The sequence below is a fragment of the Onychomys torridus genome, chromosome 5 (assembly GCF_903995425.1).
Source record: "Onychomys torridus chromosome 5, mOncTor1.1, whole genome shotgun sequence".
NCBI classification, from domain to species: domain Eukaryota; kingdom Metazoa; phylum Chordata; class Mammalia; order Rodentia; family Cricetidae; genus Onychomys; species Onychomys torridus.
In genome coordinates this window covers 101,634,778-101,648,358 of record NC_050447.1, presented here as the reverse complement: position 1 = coordinate 101,648,358, position 13,581 = coordinate 101,634,778, and the positions used below count along the sequence as shown (strand labels likewise).

The 13,581-nt window shown below is 36.4% G+C and overlaps 1 protein-coding gene across 1 annotated transcript; it reads right to left on the bottom strand.

The window, feature by feature from the left end:
* Positions 1-5,561: 5,561 nt before the first annotated feature.
* Positions 5,562-12,754, bottom strand: LOC118583581 (prolactin-2A1-like). Its single transcript, XM_036187004.1, has 5 exons — positions 12,724-12,754; positions 9,642-9,817; positions 8,204-8,305; positions 6,858-7,037; positions 5,562-5,753 (listed from the first exon to the last, which is right to left on the bottom strand). Exons 1-5 carry the CDS (start codon positions 12,752-12,754, stop codon positions 5,562-5,564), a joined length of 681 nt encoding a protein of 226 aa, XP_036042897.1.
* Positions 12,755-13,581: the final 827 nt, after the last annotated feature.

Sequence of the window (13,581 nt, the reverse complement as noted above, 5' to 3'; positions counted from 1 at the left end):
TTATTTTTCTCCTTTCCTTTTATTGAAAATGGATTATTTTCTCATACAGTATATCCTGATTATAGTCTCCCCTCTATTTACTCTTCCCAGTTGCTACCCCCTCCTCTCCCCTCCAGATCTACTCTCTTTATGTATTTCATTACAAAAGAACAGGTATCTAAGAGATAACATCAAATATGACCAAATAAAATATAATAAGATGAAGCAAAAGCTATCATATCAAAGTTGAAAACAGCAATCCAACAGAAGAGTCCCATAAATATATTAAGCTAATATTAATAGCTATAATATATACATATACATACATACATACATACATACATACATACATACATACATATGTGTGTACATGTACACACACACACATACACAGAGGACCTGGTGTAGACACATGTAGTCCCTGTGCTTGTTGCTTCAGTCTCTGTGAGCTCATATGTGCCTTGCTTAGTTGCTTCAGAGGGCCATGTTTTCTTTGTGTCCTGAATCCCCTCTGGCTCTTAAATCTTTCTACCTCTTCTTTTTCTTCAGGATTCTCTGAGCTCTGAGGGGAGGGATTTGGTAGAGACCTTCCATTTAAACTCTCTTTCCATGTAATGTTTGTCTGTGGGTCACTGCATCTGTTTCCATTTGCTGCCAGAGGAAGCCTCTCTGGTGATGACTGGATAAGGCACCAATCCATGAGTATAGAAGAATATCTTTTTTTTTTTAAATACTGGTAGTGTTTGGTTTTACTCCAGATCTGTGGGCTACTGGTCTCTAGTTCTTGGTAGCCCAAATTAGTGTTGGGAGTGAATTCCTTCTCATGGAGTGGACCCTATGTTGAGTGAGACTGGTTGGCTAGTGGCACATGTTCTGTGCCAATATTACCGTAGCATATTTTTCAAGCAGGATAGACTGCAGGTCAAAGGTTTTGTGGCTGCATGGGTGTCCAAGTTTCTCTGTCAGAGGCCTGAAGAGTACCTTCCTATACCAAAGGGACTAGAACATAGGAGTGAGGGCTCCATGTAGGCAACAGCTCTACTTCTCTGACTTCCCTGTGTTCCTTGAGTTTTGTGGGTATTGTGCTTGACAATGGGGCCTCACTGTCTATTTGCACAGGGCAACCTGTCCTAGCAATTGCCTGTGTTGTTTGGAGGTTTGTATGAGACTCTAAGTTCTTTGAGAATTTCATACACATGTTTTGATAACATTCACTTCCTGTCTTAGTCAGTGTTTCTTTCTCTGAAGAGACACCATGACCATGGAAACTCTTATAGAGGAAGATATTTAATTTGGGCTTGCTTACCATTTCAAAGGGTTAATCAGCTGTCAACACGGAAAGTGACATGGTGGCCTGCAAGCAGTCATGGTACTGGAGGTACTGGACTCATGGTACATGGAGCTGAGAGATCTATATTCAGATCCACAAGTAGCAAGAAGAGAGACTGTGGGTTTTGAATAGGCTTTTAGAAACCTCAAAGCCCATCCCAAGTGATTCACTTTCTCCAATAAGGCCACATCTTCTAATCTTTCCAAATAGATCCTCTCCCAGATGACCAAGTATTCAAATCTATGAAGCTATAGGGCCATTCTCATTCAGACACCACACTTGCTAATCCAACTCCTCCTGGATCTACCCCTCTTCCCTACTCACCCAATGTTTTATTGAATTTTCCTTAAAACCATTGAGTTTAACTTGGACATTGATTATTCTTGGATATATGGTCTCCCACAGGAACATATTTGACTAACCAAGAGCTATAACCATAGAGAAAACTGACTCTTTCTCTCAGCAGCTATGTATTGTCAATATTTCCATGGCTAATGGTGAGACTTTTGCCTTCACTTCTCCATACTGGGATTTGGTCTTGCTTGAGCTTATATCATGATTTCACAACTGCATGAATTCATATACCACTGTCCTGCTGTGTCCAGAAATCATTATCTCTGACTCTTCTATCATTTATGTCTTCTCTTCTGTAATGTTCCCTGAACTTTGTGAAAAGAGGGTGTAATTAAGATGTCTAACTTAGAACTTAGCACTTCACAAGCTCTTATTCTATTTACCTATTCCAGTTGTTGGTCTCTGTATCAGTTACCATCAATGGCAAAAGAAACTTCTCTGATGAGCATTGAGATTTGTATTAGCCTATTGTTATAATAATAAATCATAAGCATCCCATTTAACACTATTCCAATTTATCATAATAATACATACAGACTCTTCCTTAGGACCTTTGACCTGACTTAGCATAAATTTCTGTGCTGGTAATGGTGCCAGGTATGTATTCCATAAAATTAAAACCAATCAGAAAGCTATAGGTTACTCTTATGACACTCGGGCCACTATTGCATCAGTTGACATGTCTGGCCAGGCCAGTTGCTACTATAGCTGTCAGATATCACAGCTGGGTAAAATTGGTAATTTTCTCTTCTTATACCATGCATAATACTTCCAGTACTTTGATAGCTAGCTAGTAGGGATGAAGCTTCCAGTTCAGTGCCAACTTGATTTATCCATGTTCTTGACTTGAGTAACTTCTGTCTATAGCAATAAGGTATTACAGAACAACAAGTTCTGGTGGTTAAACAGCAGCATTGGCAATAGACTGTAATGGTTAGGGGTGAGTGTATGAGATATTACACTCCAATGTTGTCCTCCCATTTCCCACCTCAGTTTAGCACTTCCTGTTCCATCACTTCCTTTTAATCATTTATACCACTGTGTTCTATCCTTTCTTCCTTAAAAGCCACCCTAGACAATGACCACTTACTAACTTCTAGACCTCTATGCATATTACAAATGAAACATACCAATCTGTAGATTCAACATACATACATATTGAAGAATACTTGGGAAATTTGTCTTTCTGAGTCTAGATTATCTCACTCAGAATGGTCTTTTTTCTAGTTGCATACATTTGTCTGCTAATTTCATTTTTCTTAGGAGTTGAGTAATATCTCATTGTGCAAATATACCACATTCATTCTTCATTCTTAGTTTATGGACATCTAAGATATTTCCATTTCCTGGCTATTGTGAATACAGCAGCAATGAACACGGATGTGCAGGCATCTCTTTAGTAGACTATAGGTCCTTTTATTATATATTCAGGAATGCTACAGCTGGATCATATGGAAGATATATTTTCAGCTTTTTGATGAACTTCTACCCTCCACATTGATTCTCAGTGAGGTAAGTCAAACACAGAAAGAAAACACACATGTAGACGCTAGCTTTGGATTGTTATGTATATGTTTAAATTAGAGTATCTATACATGTGAGAAAACTAGTAAGTTACTATGGGAGATAATTTAAGGGAAATGGGATATAAGGTAAATAATATGAAGCAAAAAGGGAAATAATGGGGCAGGATGATTGAAATAGATTGGGGCATAGGAGAACAAGATAGAAGAGGGAGTATGGAGATGGGTGACTGAAATTAAAGACTTTGAACATGTCTTCTGGGAACCTATAACTGTAGAAACTTACCAAAATACACACAGGGAAAACCTGGGAGAAGAATGGGGAAAATGAAAGACCTGGAAAATTGGGAGGAATGCTATACTGTGAACATGTGAGACAGTTGGTGTGAATGTGTACATGAATTCAGAGCAGCTGTCACCATATACACAACTTCTGCACAAGATCAAGGCAATATAGTGGATAGACTTCAAAGCCCCAGCCTTTGCTGAGGAGTTATCAGCAAGTGATAGTTGCTGAGGAAGGAGGGCCGTATGTCATATTCTCTATGTCTGTGGCCATATATAATTCCTTATATACTAGTGGATGATACCACACTCCTACCTTTATGGATAACACTAATATTGGACTCAGTGGCTAAAATACACACATAAATTATGATAAAAGAGGGATATGAAGTTGCAATGAAGACATAATTATGGTGTTGTGAGGAGTAAGGACAGGACAGGGAAAATGGGTGTGGTCAAGACACATTGCATATATGAATGAAAATTTCAAAACAAATAAAAATTTTAAAAAGAATGTGAATTACCACATTAAACTTAGGTGATGATAAATGAAGAGCCAAAGTGAATTGAAGGATAGTCATGAAAGAAGTGCATGTGTAAATAAAATCTTAGCTCAGTGTTTCATGGCTTCACTGCTCTGAATTGCAGACATTTTAAATTTTAAATGTTTTCTATTTGAGTATATAAGGCCACTTCAGTGCACATATGTAAATACATAATTGACGCCATTCCACAATACAATTTGTTTTTTCTCCACTCCCTATCATGTTAGCTCACTTTGTTCCCATAGAGAATATTATTTTGACTTATGTACCCTCTGGTCCTCTAAAAACACAGGAGTTCATCTGGCTTTGTAAAATTTTAGATGCCCAAAAAAGAATATGTATTTGCCTATTTAGTACTCGATTGATTTAAAGTAATCGTCCAATTGCATCCGTGTTCTCACAAATGATATATCTTCTTGCTTGTTTGCAGTTTTAGAAAATTCCACGTAGTATATAAAATACATAATGATCTTTGATATTTATCTATTTCCTGTGTTTGTGGTCATATATGGGAGGAATATTTTCTCAGCAGGAGGCAATCACCCTAGTAAGCGATACACTTAGTCATGCAATAAATTAGAGGGTCACAATTGCTCGGTCTTCTGACCCTTTATGTACTTATCCCCCCCCCAAAAAAAAAACATAGGAATGTGCTGGGCAATTGTGGGGCACTGAAACTACACAGAGAAACCCTGTCCTGTAAAACCAAAACAAGCAAAAAAAAAAAAAAAAAAACAAAACCAAAACCCCAAAGGAATGTAAATCAAAAAAAAAAAAAAATGAAAGGAAATAAATATCATAGAAACTGTACAGCTTTCCTTCCTTATTAGGCCACTTTAGCCAGTAGAGAATAAAAGGAAAGTCCTAACTAATATAAAAAAAAAAGATGTTAAATTGTATCATCCAGAGAAGCCTTTAGAGATAGATACAGCATGAACAGAGCATACAGCGTTGACTGAGATGATGTTAAGAGAACCATAATCAGAGGAGCTGTTGGAAGACAGTTGGAAAGAAATCAGGAACCATTCTCTACTTGTATCCAAGATGCTTGAGGTTCTTCAACAAATATCACAATGCTAGGGAAATGTAGTTTGCTTGCACTTTTGTTGTCTGTGAGAAACTTAAATGTTGCATTGTCAGGATCCTTTCATTAAGGATCCAATAATTCAAACTTTTAGAATAGGCTGAATGAAGAGATTTGTGAAAAATGTCTCCCTTCGATTGTAATAACTTAATACACATTGATATTCCCTAATGGTTAAATGAGTTGTGAAATATGCCAGTTGCATGCCTAACTTCTGTTATTTGTGAAATATTTGATGGGAATATATTAATGGTATAAACAGATTTTTTTAATTAAATGACATACAGCAGTTATGATCAATTGGCTGGCTCCTCAGAGGGTAGCATATATGGAGTCAGTTTTTATTTTAAAGGAAGATAATTATCACATCAAACATGCATTCAGAAGAGGAAAACTTAAAGGAAGTTTCACAGCAACAGATCATCCAGTAGCATCTCAGAAACAGATGTGGTAGGAAGGGCTTAACAGTTGTTTTGTTTTAATATTTTGCACTTCACGATCTTGAGAGAAGATTCAACCTTTTGAGCATTTCTGCCCGCACAGCGCATCAGGTTATAAAATGCAAACAGGCGAGTCTCTTCGCTGTCCGACTTCAAGCCTGCCAGTCCAGACCACGTAGGGTAGTTCTCATTTCTCTCATCTCTACTTTGAATCTGATCATCAAAAGGAGAGTCAAAGATCAATTATAGTTTAGTATTTTGGGGTGCACAGCGTTTAAAATGTGGAATAAATCCTTGAGGAGAGTAAGTTTGCTAAACTCCACCAAATGTGTGGATTTTCATGAGAACTGAACCAAGGTACCTAAAATGTGACAAACTGATGTATACATTTTCTGCCTGATAAACTAAAGTCTTGCAGAAGTTGAGGAATGGACTGACATGACGTTACTTAATTTTAGATATGGATTTGAGAAAAGTACAAGGAAAAATCCAGTGCCCATTCAATCTCTTAAGTAATGTTACATATCTTCAACATCGTTCCTGACTTGTCCTTTTTTTCTCAATAGGTTCTTACATTGAAACATTGTCCTTCCTTATTTTCAACCAAATAAATTCTTCATATAATGTATACACCCCAAATATGAGATTCAGTGACTTTTGAACTTGACAGTTTAAGGTGCAAGTAGTCAAGGGATAACCATGCTAAGAGATCTGCTCAAGTGCCTGAGTGATAGACTTTTGGACTATGAAGAGTCCTGTCCCAGTATAAATGATGAGCAGATGTTTTCTTCTGAGGTCCCTGGGATGTGCTGTTTTGAATGAAATACCCCTTAGATGGTTGAAATTACCAGTTTCTCCTTAAATGGTGTGTCTGTGATAGTTCAGTGCCTACAGTACTCTCTTTTTTATGTAAACATGTTTCCTTTTAATAGACATATGTCAATTGCATATATATTGTGTACAACATGGTGATTCGATATTTTCTACAATGTTTAAGATTGTAATCATGGTAGACAGATTTCTCTTTTTCTTATTTGTTCTTGCTTTTCAACTACTCTTATTCAATTGTACAAATAATACAGAGGATGTGGGGATGCGGGGTAGCTTGGGAAAGAGGGCTGGCGGGTAGGAAGAGGGAGAAGAGGGGATCTGTGGATGGTATGTGGAGTGAGTAGAAAATTTCTTAATAAGAAAAAAGAAAAAAATTATAAATACAGTTCTCTTTTATAAAGAGACATTTTGCAAAACTCAATTCTCCTTGCCCTGGTGACTTGGTTTATTAAGAAGAAAAACAGAGAAGTGGAAAGGACTGCTCACCTGGATGAGAATGCTCCTAACCCCCTCCAGGAGTCCTGTGTTCTTTTCTTCAATGTCTCTGGCTTTGGCGAGGACAGTAGCAGGGATGTCGTTCAAGGAAGGCATTTCTTTCACTAGATGATACATGGGGACTTTCCAGGCATTCAACAAGCTTTCCACTAATTTCAGTAGGGTGATTGGCTAAGTAACCATATTTGAACAATCATATGAAAATAAGTGAAAAGAAACAGCATTAGACACAGTTTTTACTCAAAAGGGTGAAATAAGCTTTCTTTGTTAATTGTGCGTGCATTTAAAACATTTTCTTGTAAATTATATGAAGATATAAAGTATTTTCCTTGAACTTGTCTATAAAACTTGAGTAGATTGAATTCAGAAATTTCAGTAGAGTAGTTTAAAGTTGTTAGCAAAGTAATAGCTTTTATTTATTTTTATATTTATTTTTTTGGAGCTGAGGACAGAACACATGCCCTTGCACTTGCTAGGCAAGTGTTCTACCACTTAACTAAATCCCCAATCCCTATAGTAGTAGCTTTTATTAAATGTATTCTCACTTCAGCTTTGCTTTACCTACTTTCTTTCATTAATTCATCATTATTTTAGTAAGAATTGTAGAGACACAATGTTTTAGCCCTTAAGCCGTACACGGACTATGCATTCTAAGTGTAGGATTATGCAAGGATATACAATAATGTTTAGTTTAAATTACTTTGAGCTCATTTTTGGCAGGAAATCAGAAATGAGAGATGATATGGATTAGGAGTTATATGAGGTATGTGTGATATGTAGCCTTGTCAGCATGCCATGGGGACAGTTACACACTGTGGAACATCTTAGAATGTTAACTGTGCTCCTTTCTTCAGCTGACTTTCAGGTGTGACATGGGCAAAGGCAGAACAATCAGTTAGGAGTCAACCCTTGGGATCAGAAACATAGGTAGGACCAGGAGGTGCCAAGAAGAATTAGTGAAAAGTTAGTAATATAAAGAGCTGTCAACACGGTCCGTTAGCAACATAAGATAAATACAACCACATTGGCATTGTATAAATCCACATTACTGCCCTTAACAGTGAATGGCAATGATAATTGAACTTTTTCTATAGGATATATAGATCCCAAAGGTTTGGCATTGAAAGAGGGTCCTCTCCATAAAGGATTTATAGATCTGTTAAATGTTACTTGGCAAATTTTCCTTACAATTTATGAGCTATATAATAAAATTTCTTTTTGTTACTCAACCCATGTCCATTTCTTGCAGATATTATTCTCATATTCAATACATTGACTACAGTAACTTATAGTATGGCCAAGCCAGTGTGAACGAAATGCCAAGGGTGGTGACTCACATGTGTCTCCAGAGCTTTAATCCTGGGAAGATCGAGCGAAGATGTGTGGCATTTTTTAAGGTTCTTTCTAATAAGCTGGTGGCTCTGGGCATACTGACTATCCTGGAAATGATAAAATATGTAATTAGTTGGTGACTACAATTTGTGTAAATGAATCAGTGATCAACACATTAATGTATTTGATAGATGTTTCATTTTTAAAATAAAATATTAATATAGTAAGGAAATGAGCAATTTAACAACATTTACATTCAATCTGTAGTCTTATTTTCTACTCATATTACTTCTAAACTTCCCAAACTTCCTTCCATTTACTATGCTTAGCTTTGCTACTCAGCAAAAACCAACATGGCTACCAAGCACCAATTTTTTAAAGTATCATTTGTGGCAAATGCCATGGTAAACAACTTTTCTTAAAAATACCTTGGCATCTACACAGGTATTCCTCATTTAGTTCATTAGAAATAACAAAAAAACTATTTATTGATTATGACAAAATTAAGTTATACCCTATGCAGAATATACTAGAAAATATTAAACCATGAACCAATTAAAATAGAACATTAATAGATTTTTTCATATTCTCATCAATATTTATTTGTTATGTACTTATAAATATTTTGTAAAATGTCTATTATTCAGAACTACTACTGATGACATATTTGGAAGTTTGAATGAATTTTTGGGATGATTCTGAATGTCGTAGGTGACCCATCAGGAAATGTAAATGGCAGAAACAATAATATTTTAAATAAATGTTAGAAATATATGGGCTTGCAAGGATTGAGCCAAGTTCTGACAAGCCCATTAATATAGAGCAGATATCATTGTTAGTTACTTCATTGGCTGGATTAGAACATGTGTCATAAAGCCTTAAAGATGTCTTCATCATGAATACCTGACCTATTTCCCTGCATCAGGCTCTTTGCTATTAAATTACATATCTTGACTAGTTTAAAATTATTAATAACATTTGTGAATATGAAGATTGAATGTTAATTTTCTTTTTCTCCTGACATGGCTTCAGTGTCTTTAATGCTATTTAACCTTTGCAAGTCACTGCAATACATTCTTCACTTTTAGATAATACAGAATCTAAAAGTGAGTAATGCAAACAAAGACTAGCCTACCAGATACTTGAGAGTCAAATCTTTCCTCAGCATGTCTTTTTTGTGTGTATTTATGTCACAACAATGAATTAATAAAAGTTTAACAGTAGCAAAAACTAAGATTATATCTTGACAAATATCTGGCATTCCATGAAACTCCCCTATTTTCTGGTTTCACAATCTTGTTGCCTCTATTTTTTTTCTACCTATGAAGCACATTGTTTGAAGTTTGGACCATGATGCTTTCCACTTTAGACTATACTATAAACTAACCATTTTAATGGAGTAACAATCTGGCAAGAAGTTGGAAATCAGGGGGCAGTACTTACGAATTCAGTGAACATTTCAAACGCTTGGTTACTTATGTGCTCAGACAAACGGACTGCTCGATCAAGCATTTCTCCCAAAGGAGCAAAGCAGCGCCCATTCCTCATTAAACACATGGGCACTGAGGCCACATCCTCCCACAGGAGCAGGTTGGACATCAGTAGTAGAAGCAGCGTCCCTGTTAAAGGAGAATAATGATTCTGAGATCTAGTCATCTGAGTTTATCAACAGTGACGTCATCAATCTAAGCCTTTGCTAACAGTGGCCTCCTTTGTACAAATTGTTGTTTAATTTTGTGAGAATAATGAGCATTTTCCAAGGAGGATATTCAAGTAGAGGATTATACTTTCTCATATTCATATTTGGTAATATGAGGGTCTCTTGGCAGTTCTTTATTACTCCTGGAATTGCTTCTGCATTCTCCAAACTTTTGGAGTCTAACTTAAGTGTGCCAGTGTGTGTTCAAGCCTATCTCTCCAGATAGTTCAAGGTCTTGTGGTTTTCTGCTGGTTTTCAGTAACACACTCATGAATTTGTAATGTTTTTAATTGTTAATTTTATGTGTAGCAGTTTGTGTGTGTGTGTGTGTGTGTGTGTGTGTATGTGTGTGTGTGTGTGTGTGTGTGTGTGTGTGTGAGAGAGAGAGAGAGAGAGAGAGAGAGAGAGAGAGAGAGAGAGAGAGAGAGAGATGTATGCCTGGTACCCACAGAGGCCAGAAGAAGGAGTCAGTTTTTCTGGGATTAAAGATAAAGTTGTGAGCAGCCAAGTTGGAGGTAGGAACAAAACCCAGGTCTTGTTGAAGAAAAGCAATTGTTTTTATCCACTGAGCCATCACTCCAGTCTCCAAATTTCTAACTTTAACTCAGTGTCTAATATTAGTATTTTGGACACCAATGTAAGAAGAACAGTTCTGTTTCTGGGTTTATTTTCATGGCAAAATGGGAATAAACTCATGATTATTTACTTACAAATACTTATGACAAAGAGAATGTGTTATGAAAATGAAGCCACATTGTGGACCTTCCAGCTCAGTGTAATAATGTCATGTATTTCTTCGTTTGTCAAAATGTTCATACTTTTCTTCTGGATTTATGGTTTCTACCAACCATGATGATGAAATAGATTGCATGTAGATATTCTACAATTTTTTATTGTCTCTCTCTCAGTAGTTTGAGGAGTCTCCACACTGACAGTGGAGTTCTTGGCCAGCACCTGAGGCTTGTGTTGTGGCAGGTTGTCAGCATTGTACACTGCCACACACTGCCCAGGTGGTTGGATAACCCATGTGGTAAGAAGTTGCTTTTATCTTCTTTGTGTAACACAGATACTAAGTGTTTTCTAATGAGCTGGATTTGTATCATAATCCACTCATTTTTCATAAAAGAACAAAAAACCCATAACATATGGATAATTTATAGTCTCAATACTATGAATTACCATCAATGTCCCAAAGTGGAAAGTTTATACATCTTCAGTGACACTAATCTGAAAAGACTCCTTGACCCTCAGAAGCTGTGATAAATGGAGCTGGATATGCACATCAGAAATTTAGAAACTTAATAAAATTTATAATGGAAAACACGAACTAAATATTGCAAAATAACTAAAACTATCAAAATACTCTGTGGTATACAGGTAAACAGGAACCTTTTCAAATAAAATAAAAAATATTCAGATAATTTCTATTATAGAAGAAAGCTGTTCAAAAATCATTAAAGTTTTCTAAATTTATTTTATACATGAGAGATACTTATTTGCAAAATAAATATAATCATATATGCATATCTTTAATTTATCATCTGAAAGAGTTTCACAATCTAAGTGGAGTGAAAGGAGCTAAGGGTTTTGGCTTATAACTTCAGAAAATTTAAAAGCTTGCCTTTGTGAAATTTTCAGATGTTAATAATTCATTTTACTTGGAAATATTATCAAGAAAATAAAGGTAAATATTAGCAAAGCGTCTTTTGTATTAAAGAGTACTTTGCTTAACAGAAATTCTCAAAGCTATAGAGAGCCACATCTACTAGCTTTATCTACTCTCTGGACAAAACTGGAAATATGATTCAGTTCATTCAAGACAAGCAATACCCAGAAATCAGAATATGTTATGTTCTTCCTTCTACAGATGTAACAAATTGTACCCACTCTTGTTGTTACTCTGACTAAAAATATCAATGTTTGCAAGTTTGGCTCTATGAGGTGGATCATTCCATGTTTTGTAACTCTCTTCAACACGAATTGTTAAAATTACTCACTGCTGGTCTCTACCACCAGAGACAGGTGCTGTTCCTGTTTTCCACTTAGGGCAATTAAGTCAATGCAAAATGACTATAGCCATTGCTGGATGTCTCCAGGTAAGAAGACTTCCCTTTCAGAACCAATGATGCATCAGTTCACTGTGCAGTTGTTTTCTAGAGCAATAGTTAGAAAATATTTCTCAGCTCCTTCTGACTTCCCTGGTGGAAAATTTCCATTCACTGCATATATGAGAATAATAACACACACACACACACACACACACACACACACACACACACACACATATGCACACACATGCACACACACATGTACACAGACACACACACCTACACAGGCATGCACGCACAAATGCACACACACATGCATACATGCACAGCACATGCGCACACACACACACATATGCACACACATGCACACACACATGTACACAGACACACACACCTACACAGGCATGCACGCACAAATGCACACACACATGCATACATGCACAGCACATGCGCGCACACACACACACACACACACACACACACACAGAACAACCAAGTCCAACAACAACAACAACAACAAACCTGTCCAAACCAGTTTCATTTTAAAATAAGGCAATGTTCAATTATGGTTAACTGGAGGAATTCTGGAGAAGAGTTTCTGACATGAGCAGAGTTGAATTAAAGACAGCTCTACCTCTACAGAGTCTATTAGAGCTTGGGAACCAGAATACCATATAGGAACAACACCCAAAAAAATAAAACTGCCCAATCCAGCTTTGTAAAACAATGTAATGTGTAAAGTTGTCATTTAAAAGCACATTAGTAATGAGTTACTTACAAAAGCATGGATGAGTTAAAGACAGCTGCATCTCTGAAGAGTCCCACAGCAGCACGGCTCCAACTTAAGAAATCTTCCCCACAACAATCGTACCTAAAGTTAATTTTCCCTCCTATATAGTGTTTCACACTATCCCCAAGGCCATATACTGCCAGGGGCAGGAGGAAGTAATATGCAAATCCAAGCTGAGGATACCTTGACTCTCCCCCCTCAGGGGCTGTTTTACAGCCTAATTGTCATGATGATTAACCTATGTATAACTGCATTGCTTATTTTATTCTAAGTATGTGATTAGAGTCCAAATTGCATTGTAATTCACACCAGTAAACTCTGCTTCATGAAGACATGTGACTTTCTTGCTGTGCCCAAAGCATTCATTATTTTCTTCATGTTCTTATATTTTAGTTATTACTTCTGAAATTTTCACTGAATCATAGATGTGTCAAAATACTGATTTCATTGTTTTTGGAGCACTGGGAAGAAGGTCAAGAAAGAGTCAGAAATTTTGAGCAATTTAGCCTTGTGAGTCTTTTCCAATATCCTTGGAACACTGATTAGCATTTGCCTTTAAATTGTAGGCACATAAGAACATAGTGTAGGGCCAGATACAAATGTTTAGAGGGACTTTTGGTAGGTAAGCACATTCATTATTAGAAAAAACATCAAACACCTTATAGTTGGAGCCTATGATAACCCCACTTACAGAATTTCAGCTAGATTTACAGTGAATAAACACAGGTTATATCCATGGAATTAGACTTAAATTCAAACATACTTATCTATTTTATTTTATTTTATTTTATTTTATTTTATTTTATTTTTGGTTTTTTGAGATGGGGTTTCTCTCTGTAGCTTTGT

Bases quoted from the DNA above. Each gene is read 5' to 3' on its own strand.
- LOC118583581 (XM_036187004.1), bottom strand. From the start codon at position 12,754: ATGCAGCTGTCTTTAACTCATCCATGCTTTT. The intron at 7,038-8,203 runs GTGAGTCACCAC...ATGGTTACTTAG, and splicing joins TTAAAGCTCTGGAGACACAT to CCAATCACCCTACTGAAATT. The intron at 5,754-6,857 runs GTGAGCAGTCCT...TTTGATGATCAG, and splicing joins TTAGGAGCATTCTCATCCAG to ATTCAAAGTAGAGATGAGAG.